The sequence below is a fragment of the Polyodon spathula genome, chromosome 31, assembly GCF_017654505.1.
Source record: "Polyodon spathula isolate WHYD16114869_AA chromosome 31, ASM1765450v1, whole genome shotgun sequence".
NCBI lineage: Eukaryota > Metazoa > Chordata > Actinopteri > Acipenseriformes > Polyodontidae > Polyodon > Polyodon spathula.
Window position 1 is genome coordinate 1,382,329 of NC_054564.1, and position 11,571 is coordinate 1,393,899.

General features: G+C 45.7%; 1 protein-coding gene across 1 annotated transcript; it reads right to left on the bottom strand.

Moving 5' to 3' along the window:
* Nucleotides 1-1,402: 1,402 nt before the first annotated feature.
* Nucleotides 1,403-9,646, bottom strand: LOC121303023 (bifunctional methylenetetrahydrofolate dehydrogenase/cyclohydrolase, mitochondrial-like). Its single transcript, XM_041233420.1, has 11 exons — nt 9,618-9,646; nt 9,325-9,381; nt 8,886-9,083; nt 8,646-8,758; nt 8,265-8,480; nt 6,246-6,368; nt 5,684-5,836; nt 5,211-5,318; nt 4,165-4,257; nt 2,757-2,882; nt 1,403-2,630 (listed from the first exon to the last, which is right to left on the bottom strand). Exons 1-11 carry the CDS (start codon nt 9,644-9,646, stop codon nt 2,488-2,490), a joined length of 1,359 nt encoding a protein of 452 aa, XP_041089354.1. The 3' UTR covers nt 1,403-2,487.
* Nucleotides 9,647-11,571: the final 1,925 nt, after the last annotated feature.

Genomic DNA, 11,571 nt, shown 5'->3' on the forward strand with positions numbered 1-11,571 from the left:
GACCAGACTCTAGTTTTCAATCAGCTTAAATGCTGTTTTTCTTTTCATTTTCTGTATAATATTGTATGACTTTTCCTAAGTTGGGGTCAGAAAACAGAGCCTTTGAGATGTTTTTTTTTTTTTTAGAACAGGTCATGTGTACAAAGAAGATGTTTCGGGTCACTGTGACCCGTGGCGTTTATCAGTGTAGATTTGTGTGCAGGAATAAAATAAACTTCTTTCATTTGTTATTTGATTATTATTATACTTGTTTATTATCTCTGGAAATGGCTGCACCTGTCTGGAGATATTTATAAACAAAAAACAATATATAGCTACAAGGCAGAGCCTAATTTTCTCTGTCAGTGTTGCAACAGCATCTCACTGGTAAAGACACTCTAAAATGAGGAGCTCCCAGGCTGGCAAATAAGTTTAATCACAGCTCCTGGACTAAAAGAGCAGAAAAGAGTCAAACCTTTGCAAATAAAAACAGTTAATGAATTTAAAGTTTTGCATGCTTTGCAGGCTCTTGCATGAATTTGCTCATTGTCAAGGTCATATTTGTCATGCATTTGTTTACGATGTGCATTACTTATGCCAGTTCCATTATAGGTGAAACAAATTCCATAGGAAATATTTCATTTCTGACTGTCACTTTTTCTAGTCAAAATTGTCCATCTTACAGAAAAAAAAGGTTCTCCCTTATATGAAACTCTGTATGATCCTGAATCTCCCATTTGAAAAAAAAAAAAAAAACTGAGTTAAAGAAATCTTAGAACTATACAGAAAGCTTCCAAGGCACTTCTAGATCTGAAATGGAAAACTGTAAGTCAAGCTGACACAAGTCTAGCCAAGGGCCGCCTTCAGCGTACTCAGCAGTAGATGCTGGCCAAAACGTTTAGGCTACAAATTCACCACGATGTGTAAATATTCCTACAAGTCTTCCTCCAGCTACAAATTTTCCACTGCAGTGGATGGTTTTGGGTTGACTTGACATAAGTCTGAACTGTGCAGTGTTTTAAAGGAGTCACCTTCATCTGTTTTCTGATCTTTTGTTTTACTGTAACAGAACACATGTGATGCTTTCCACGTTCTTTGTAACTTGTGTACCTTTCTTTGTAGATGTTAAAAAAAGAAACAAACCTCACTAAAAGAAAAGTGTGATAGAAAAAGTTTGCAGCTTGTGTTGAAATTAAAACGCCAATGTTGTGTATGTATTTCAAGTTTCATTTGTATACTTCAGCGTCGGCTGTAAAGATTAAATGAGAGGTGTCTGGCAATAAACTTATGTTGAAGAGCAGTGTGTTGGGTTTCTCTTTGTTTAAACAAGTGTTTGCTATATCCTTAGTTCTGCGGTACAGTGGGCACATCAAACCCCCCCCCCCCCACCCACTCACATTTTGAAGCACAAGCAGGTAAGATGTGTCATTAAGTTACTGTTTATTTGGGTTCCAGATTTCATGTTGCATTGAAGCAAGTCAGAAAAAAAAAAAAACATAAACACACTTTCGTTGTGAAGTTTTTAGTCCCAGAGCAGGTAAAAAAAAACCGCCTGGGGCTATTAAAACTGACCAGTGGGGCCGAATTTAGAAATACTAAAATGAACTTCATAAAAGGTCTTTTAGTAGCTCTTAGTTACACCTTGACAGCAAGCACTCAAACCCAAACAAACTTTGTTCTTCAGTCTGACCCCCTTTTTAAGCTCTGGTGGGTCCCTAGCCCCAGTATGAGTCAGACCAGGCGTGATCTCTTCTTATGTAATTCAACCCTAAACGAGCGACCGCCCCACGACTTGTGCATGCAATGTGGCTGGAGGGAGGAAATATGAACTTCTCGCAAGATAATCTTCTAAAATAAATACTTGTGAATATTCCTGGTAGCAGAGTAGGGAGAGTTATTACAGGTTAAGGTATACAAAAAAATAAATACATAAAAACAAACCCTCAGGTCACAGTAGAGATATTACAAAAACACATAGGATGGGTGCAGGGGGCAAGACAAGTAAGCTATAAAGTGATCCTTGTTTGCTTTATGACTATCTGGCTCCTAGTCCTCAACTCTTACTGCTGAGCAACCCCTATCGAACAACATTCCTCCACTGTCGATATATTGGGGGCATTTTCCCCCCAGTAAACACAGTTAATGCCTGGAATTGGTTTTGTATATACGGGCGAGAGGGGGGACATTTCCACCTTAAGAAAAGCCCAGTTGCTTTAAAGAAAGAGTGGCAGGCATCTGCACAAAGTGACCGGCGCGCTCTGTTTTAAGGTGGAACGGAACTGCACCATTAAAGCCGACGTTACACTTAAGACTTTCGCATTCCTTTCCCCGTACATAAACACGATCAAAATAAAAAAAAAACCACACAATAAAAATATTCGAATTAATAAATTATAATTAAATTCGGTCTATGTGGGAGTGTTTTGGTGGTCCGGGAATGTGAGGCTTTAAACTCCGATATGATCTCTGTCCTCTCGCGCTCTCTCTCGGCGTGCAGGGTCTCTCTCGTTAAGGAGCCGTGATGCCGAGGGCGGCTGGCTTTGTCAGGAGTTTCTTGGCTGCGATGATGGTGTTCTTCATCAGCATGGCCACCGTCATGGGCCCCACGCCTCCTGGGACTGGAGTGATGAAACTGGCTTTCCGTTTCACTCCTGCACAAGAAAGAAAGAGTCCAGTTAAGAAGCCAGCGGCTTCAAATTTCATTTCACACCTTTTTTTTAAAAAAAAATACTGTCCACTTTGTATTCTTGCTTCATACTGGCCATACTGGTACGTACCTTCGAAATCAACGTCCCCGACCAGTTTGGGTTTCCCAGTGACCGGATCCTGAACCCTGTTGATCCCGACATCGATCACCGCGGCCCCTTCCTTAATCATGTCAGCTGTAATCAGGTTTGGAATACCTAGGGAAAGAATGAAAGCAGTGTTAAGAACTGAAACACTGTAGAAAGGACGCTGGCCTATGACAATGCAATGATCACTATCCAGTGGCAGAGATGGAAATAAGACTCCTGTTGCATAGCAGTTTGATCCATTCCTGGTTTTACTACGTTTTATAAGCCACCCACACACACCTGAGCTTGTTGCCTGTACACTGTGGCTAGTCAAGCTGGTAGTAAAACCTGGAATGGATGAAACTGCTGAGCAATAGGAGTCTTATTGTCATCCCTGTAAAAGGAGGGTTGTTAGAGCAATCTGCAATTCCACACTTCAAAATGTTCTTCTTACAAACACTTCTGCAAATAATTAATCACAGATACTATTTTCAGTTCCCATCTGGAGTTTCCTCATTTTTTTGTCAGCCTTTCTGTTAACAAGACCATGCCCTTTAAAAGACGCAGGCCGTCGAACGAGCGCGGGATTGGGCAGCCCCTGCCTTAACAAAGCGTCACCGATTCAATCCAAGCTCCCCTCCTTTCGCTCCTCCAGGAGTGGTGGGTTTGTTCATGTGGTTTGCCTCAGGGATTGTGATTGGCTGCGCCTCGCGTGTCCGTTGAAATGAAAAGCAAGTGCAGTTTTATCGGTTGTATTTTTTTACATGGGTTTTAACCTGCTCTCTGCTCTTGTGTAAGTTTGCTCACCCTGCTATATTTTCAGGACAAAATGCTTTTAAATTCACCTCGATATTATACGTGCAAATGCATCATTAAGAGCAGACAAGTTGCATGTTGTGACTGGTAATACAAAGCAGTCACTGTGACTGGCAGCAGTTTCTCCTAGCGGAAACTGCTGTATTGCAGCATTGGGGTTTCCCCCACAGTGTACTGCAGTCACAAGTATCTGCCATGACATTCTGAATGATGTAATGCCACTTTCTTCACGGTGGGGATTACAAACGTTCTGGCTCATCTTTGCAGTTTCCTGTGGGTTTTCCAAGCACATGATAAATCCTGTGTGTAGAATCTAACACCCTGATCAGGTGGCAGGGAGGCGTGTGCTGGGACAGGGGAACACAGCGGTGCACTGCAAACTTTCTCCACAACGGCAACGGCTGTCGAGTTTAATATTGAAGATTATTTAAAACGCAGCACATTACGATCCTGCAATCCCCCGGTGAGCTTTTGACGCAGGACGAGAACTTCTAAGGTTGGCCACATTTGTAAAAAAGCACTGAAACTGATTTTTCTTGGCCAGGGTTAGCCGCGACCCGCAGCGGGAACGAGGTGTAATGGAAAACATGCTTACCGGCTGCGGCTACAACGATGTCAGCGATTTGAGTGTGCTGCCTCAGCTGGTCCTTTGGCGTGTATCTGTGCGAGATGGTGACTGTGGCGTCACCTGGGAGAGAGGAAACAAAGGGTTAACTCCAGGAGGGACCCTGGTGTGTGTGTGTTTTACCCCATCCTTAACTCTTAAACACACAAGGCTAGAAAGAAGGCTCCCATTACACAGTAGTTTGATCCACTCCTGGTTTTACTACGAGTTTCTTTATATTAAGACACACCTGAGCTTGTTGCCTGAACACTGTGGCTAATCAAAGCAAAAACCTGGACTGCATGAAACATGCAACAGGAGTCTTATTTCCATTCCTGCGGTATTGCTGAATTTAGAAATGCTAAGAGAAACGTAATAAATTCAAAGAGTCTCAATAGAGCTCTCAGATTCATACGTAACCTCAAAGCGCATCTGGTAACACTAGTGTGGGATTTGTTGCGAATTATTTCTTAGTGTCCCAAAGCTGGCTCTTCCACTCCTGGTCTTCGTTCCAACCCTATTCTAAACTGTTTAACTGAACCAATTAGACCTTCATCCAGACCTGAAGTATTTCATTATCTCACTGTACCTGTCAGGCCGTGTTTGGAGACCCCCTGGTTTTATGGTTACATTGTGGGGTACCATGTACAGTAATTACAGGTTAGACATGACTCTGGGAGCTCTATTGAAGCCACAAAGCTGCTTTAAACCACCTTACAAAGTCACCAGGATGTGACGACAAACAGAAAAAGATGTACAAAGATAATATAACTATTAGGAATGGTACAACAGTTAATAAGACAAGTATATTAACTATTGAGTCATTTAGCAGATGCTTCATCCAAAGAAACTTGGAGACTAGGGGGGTGAACTCTGCATCATCAACAACTGCTGCTGCTGCAGAGTCGCTTCCGATAGGACCTTGTTTGTTTGTCTCATCCGAAGGATGGAGCACAAGGAGGTGAAGTGACTTGCTCAGGGTCCCACACAATTTGATCCCCAAATTGCTGTAGTGTTTCAGGGATTCCCTCGCTCACCTCCGGGTCTCTCGTGCCTGCCGTCAGTGTGCAGCAGCATGGCGATGGGCATCCCAACGTTCTTCGAGCGGCCGGCGACCACAACGTTCTTCCCCAGCGTGGGGATGCCTGCGAGGCGCGGGGGGGGCACAAAACAGGACAGGTTACGGTCTCTGTAAAGACGCCATATATATATAAATGGTTGCTAAATAATTAAAAATGACTTGTCATAAATTGCAGCACAATTCAGATTAGTGCGTTGTGCCATTAAAAAAAAAAAAAGAACTAAAAAAATGGTGTCCTTTTCTCATGTAAACTCAATAAAGGAGTTTATTCTTTAGCTAGGACTGAAAGGGTTAACCAGCGGTGGCGTGCTTCACTAGAGGGCGCTATGGGACTGCACTTCAGTTTCACGGAGCGTGAGTGAAATGCAGCAGTTCACCAACAGATGGCGGGGTGCAGTTTTAGTGGAAACCCCTCCCCCAGTCTCTCACCGGTCCGCTTGATGATCTCCCACACGCCCGAGGGTGTGGCCGGCAGCATGGTGCGCTGGTCCAGACACATCTTGCCCACGTTGACCACGTGGAACCCGTCCACATCCTTCCCAGGGACCACAGCATTACAGACCTTCCGCTCATCGATGTGCTCTGAGGAGGGGACAGGACAGGGTGAGCAAGAGGACAGAGACAGAGACACAAACCCCACACCTACTCCATCCCCCTCATAGCATAGCACGCACAATGCACAGGGAATCTGAACTGTCACTGTCACAGTGTCAACTCTTATCTGGTTCAGGAGCTGGCGTTGTGTGTGCAGGGTCACTTTGAACCTTATGGGTTAATGAACTACAGATATTAATTGTCATGGATTGATATTTAATTGTAAAGGCGAGGTGAGGACAGCTTTCCCAGTTTTGAAATAAACACATTTCATGAATGGCTTTAAGACCCCATTCACAGCTCGTATATCTGCCCTCGTCACCCAGTAGCTAGCTGATGGAACAGACTGTCCTGTGGCACGTGGGCAAGGCAATGCAATGCTGGGTGCAGTCCTCACCAGGCAGGGGGAGCTGCACCAGCAGTCCGTCCACGTTGCTGTCGTTGTTGAGCTTGTCAATCAGCTCCAGGAGCTGCTTCTCAGAGATATCGGCTGGCTTGAGGATCGTCTCACTGCTGATCCCTGCGGAGCACACAAACAAACCGGCCCATCAACACACGCCGCAGCCTACCTTCCACCCTTCCAGGCTAGACAGCAGTAGCTATCCAGACTGAGTGTTTGTATCTGCAGCTATGGCAAAAAGTTTTGCATCACCCTATAGAATTAACACAATATTCTACATTAAGTCTAATGAAACCTGCTGAAAACATATTGAATTGCATACAGCTTTGTAATTTTCTATGTACACTTTGAATACTACTGTACTACTATTATGGCTCCTGGCAGACGTTTGCAATATCATTTTGTACTTTCTTTAATTACATGATGTTAAAAAATCAAGTTATGTTCATATACTTTTATTTTGTTATCAATATATCTATACACCCTGTCTGAAGTGTGAATTGTTACTTCTTGTATTTCTTTTAATTTTTCTGGAGTTTTGATGCATCGAGGCCCAAATCAAACAGCAGCACAGATGAGGTATTACAGTGTGCCCTCCCTGTCCTCTATTGAAACAATAACGCAGTAAACTGCACCATGAGCCAGACCCACAAGGGACGGAATGACTTGAACCCGGTCATGCACAGAGAGAAAAAAAAAAAAAAAAAACCTTCTACTCTTTACATGGGAACATGTGAAAGACTAGCAAGTAAATGCATGACGACCTCATGACAGATAAAGCTTGACACACAGTGACAAGCTTTATCTGTCAGCTACTGCCGACAGCTTGGAAGCACCGTGCTCAATCGCCAACGAAAAACAGGGTCACCGTGACCTACAGCCACAGAACAGCACAAGGAATGTCCCTACCAAGTTCAAATGCAAGTGCACTCACAGTTCTAGGAAGCAAGCTGTCTCTTCTATTGGAAATAGATCATTCTATTATACGACAACTGTTCCTAAAATATTTAAATGCTTTACCTGAAAAACAGCGAATGCTAAAATTGTAGAATTTTTGTTTTTATGAACATTTTTTTAAAAAAACATTCTATTTTCACCATGGGAGTTTTTGCAGGGAACTCTAATGGGTACGTGAAATCTGCTAAATACAGCCTTAAGCATATGTACTGTACATAGAACCACAAAATAAGATTATTTTTTCTTTAGTTCCAGGAATGCATTTTAGAAATGCCACCAACAAGAACCCCACTGATGAAGCTACTTAGCCACATTCTTCTGCGATTACTTACAGCAGTAGGAGGTTAGAAATGACAGACCCCCAGCTCCATCACAGGATATGAAACAGAATACGGTCATAACATTTAATACCCACAGAGCTCATCTTTCTACATAAGCTTTTTGTAATTCAAGCCAAATGTTTAGCAAATAAACCGCTCCTCAACTTCTATAACAGCAGGAGGAAGTGTGGAGTTCTCAACATTGTGAACTGCCCTTAAGCATGAAGGTTACCTAGCAACCAAGCTACCTGCCTCCTGCAGCTCCCATTACGCATAGGCGCTCACCATGGCAACGCAACCTCGAGCGGGGATAAGGCAGGCGTTGCCCACTTCCGGATTGTCTCAACTGGGTCATTTAGAGGTCACTGGAAATGATTTCTTTCACCAATTTTTTTACAATGTATTTTAAAAGAGATGGAAATAAGACTCCTGGTGCATAGCGCTTTGATCCAGTCCTGGTTTTACTGTGAATTTAATAAGACACACCTGAGCTTGTTAACTATAATCCAAGCTAATCTAGCTTGTAGTAAAGCCTGGAATGCGTGAAAGCGCTGTGCAATCGGAGTCTTATTGTCATTGTGTAATGCCGCAAAGCGCTGCCAACACCATACTGGCTTTTGTGCATATCCCAGCTTTTAACAGCTAAACCTTTTCATGCATTTTTATAACTACTACTGCTGTTAAATGCCGCAGCCCCCCACTCCCTGTGACCCCCCCCCAGTTCTCAGTGGCCACGTACCCACGTCAGCGGCTGCCTTGGTCTTGTTCAGCACGTAGGAGTGGCTCCCTGGGTTGTCTCCCACGAGCACCACGCTCAGGTGCGGCCGGCGGTTGCCCTCGGAGACCCACTGCTCCACGTCGCTCTTGGCTTCCTGACGGATCTGCCGCGCCAACTTAGACCCCCGCGACCCCGCGCGGGGTCGGCGGGCCGTCCCGCCAGTTCGCACGTAGCCAGCTCACACAGCCGCGTGCGCAGCATCGGGCCTGATGGGAGCTCTCTGCAACTCCGGGCTGCCTTGGTCTGCTTTGTTCAGAGAGCACGGGTAGGGAAATCCCGGAAATCACGACGGGAGTCTGGGAATCGAGGAAAAAAAAAAAAAAAGCCTCATAACGTGCGTACTACTGCTGCTAGTCGGGCGGGGGGGCCGGCGGTTGCCCTCGGACACCCACTGCTTCGTCGCTCCCTGCTTGCTCGACTTCTCTGCCTCCACCCGTCGACACTTCAGCGGCGGCCTGGTCATAAAAAAATTATACGTAGAGTGGCTCCCCGGTTTGTCTTCCAACCTGACGCACATCTGCGCTCTTTAGGTGCGGGGTGCGAGTCTCGGTTGCCCTCCGGATTGCGACCCTTTCTGCTCGCCACGTCGCTCTTGGATCTGCCCCCCGCGTCGCCACCCCTCTGCCCCCTACTTTGGCCAGGCTGGAGCTTTCTGCTTCTCTGCCGCCTCCACCTGCCAGGTGACCCTTCTGTGCCGCGCCAGCACCTTCGCCGGTTCTGCAGCTCAACGAACTTCGGAGAACTTCCTCCCCCAGGGAAATCACGGACGGGCTTTCGTATCTGGGAATCGAGGGAAAAAAAAAAAGAAAAAAAAAAAAAAAACTATATATATACACACACATTATAAAAGATAAATACATAGGAATCTTAACATGGTAGAATTATACACACAGCGACTGAAGGGTTAATGCAGAACGCAAATCAGAGACGGCTTTGTCACTCCGAATGAAATCAATCAGTTTGCAAAACAAAGGCGGCCAGTGTGCACAGCCCACAATGAACAGGTTTGTTCTCGTCTCACTGCCGGTACTCCTCAAAGTCAGGCAGCGCTCGTCTCCAGACAGCGCCTTTCAGATTCCTGTGGAGAAACGAAGCAGGCCCCCGTGCTGACGGGACAGGGGCCAAAACTGCCCCCCATCACTGAGCCACCCTTTCTCTACTGCAAGTTACTACGATCTGCTGATGCAGACCCTCAGAACTGCACAAGCAGCAATGGGAATCACGTCGCAAACAAAGTCCTCAGCCTGCCACTTCCGAGCTCACGTCAATCCTTCTCGTCTCACGACTCATACTCACCCATGATAACCATCCCACCTTTCACTTCCGTCCCAGTCACTGCACATCATCGGTCATCTCAGCAGCTTCAGCACATCACTCGAAAACTACTCAAAAAATCATTCAACTGCGTCACCGACTGTCAAAAAGGTCTGTCACTGGGGATCAGCCCCTGCAGCACGTCTGGGCTCAAAAAATAACTGCAGTCAAACTCGTCTCACTCATGTTATAGCTTTGACGGACAGTGGGCCAAAACTTAAAACTAAACAAAACTAGATAAACAAAAAACTTGCCCGCTAACTACCCTAAAAACTACTCAAACAAACTTCAAACCCCAAAACAGAAGAAAAAACGGAAAACTGAGCAAAACGCTTGCCTGGGCAAAAAAAAAAACTGCCCCCAAACTAAAAAAAAAGCAAAACTCAAAACTACTCAAACTGCCCCCCCCCACTAGAGGTCACTGAGTCACGGAATGCCGTAAACTCTGAAACTGAAAATGCCCCTAAACAAAACTAACTGCCCAACCACTGCACCACCCCCAAAACTGCACCACACCCCACTGCCCCCCGCATTAATAAAACTGACAAAGCAGGGGCTTAAAACTTCGTCTAAACTCTTACTACTATTAACTTAAAACTGCCAATCCTTACTTATAACTACTCCTTCCTTAACTTTGCCACTCCCAGTTCCCTGAGCCCATTCTCTAATCAACTGATGTGGGCTGGAGGAGTGTGGATGGGGCCGGAAGGGAAAGTGCCCTGGGCGCAGCTTTCCCTCGTTTCTTCCTCACCTAAAACCTTTCTTTTCTCTTCATGCGCTTCTTTCCCTTCCCTTTCCGTTTCTCTAACTGCCCTGGCTCAAGTTACTACGATCTGGCCCCGCCCTGCCCGTCTGCCTAACTACGAGCGTCTGCGCAATCTCGTTCGACTCCCCCGTGCTGAATGGGGCAGAGACCGGCAGGGGGACCCTCAGCAACCCTTCTAAACTTTCAAACGCACAACACAATGGGAAACACCACAATCTGCCAACGGCCTACAACCACACTAAACAAAAACAAACACTGCCAACCCCTTAGAAAAACAACTTGCCACAACAACACCCCACCCAAGACTGCCAATTTCCATGACTGCCAAGCCCCACCAAAAGCTGACAACTGCCAGATACACTGGCCTGCAACCCTCACAAACTCACTATGCCACTCCAGACCCACCTGCTTTGCCAAGGACCCCCGCCGCACCACAACACACCACAACCAACTGCACGTGGTGGAAAAAAAAAACTACTTACCTGCCACAGACTGCCCCACACCCCAACCGGAACTCAAAAACTGCGCCAACACACACCAACTGAGAACTCTGGTGCGCCACCCACCCGCAAAAACTTGCCACTGAGAACACTCACCAAAGAACTGGGCACCTGCCAAAGACGCAGCGGCCAATGCCCACTGCCACCGAACCAACACCCGAGATTCCTAACTCAACGAGTATAAAGTAATAAGTTATAAATGCAAGCAGAGCGGGCCGTACCTCAAGAAGAGTAACTCTTTGAGCACCAATCTTTGGAGAGCCAAAGAAACAGCAGACCTGCATGTTTCCCTTTGATATCACTACCTACTCCTCCACCACCACTCACTCTCACGATCCTATCACACGCACACTCGGGGCATCTCTTTAGATACTCCTCCAGCTCACTGCATCACTCACTACTTCCTGCACGTCACTCACCCCTGCCCTGCAACACCTGCAAGGCACCATGGATAAAAGCGTCAAATAAATAATAATATATTAATAGCTGTTTCACCCATTCCAGGTTTTACCACCAGCTTGATTAGCCCCAGTCTATAGGTAACAAGCTCAGGGGCGTCTTATTAGACTCACAGTAAAACCAGGAATGGATCAAACTGCTATGCAATGGGAGTCTTATTTCCCCTCCTTGTTTAGTGTAATATATATATAGTTCACATTCATATAGTCTCAGTCCTAAAGTCTTTGGT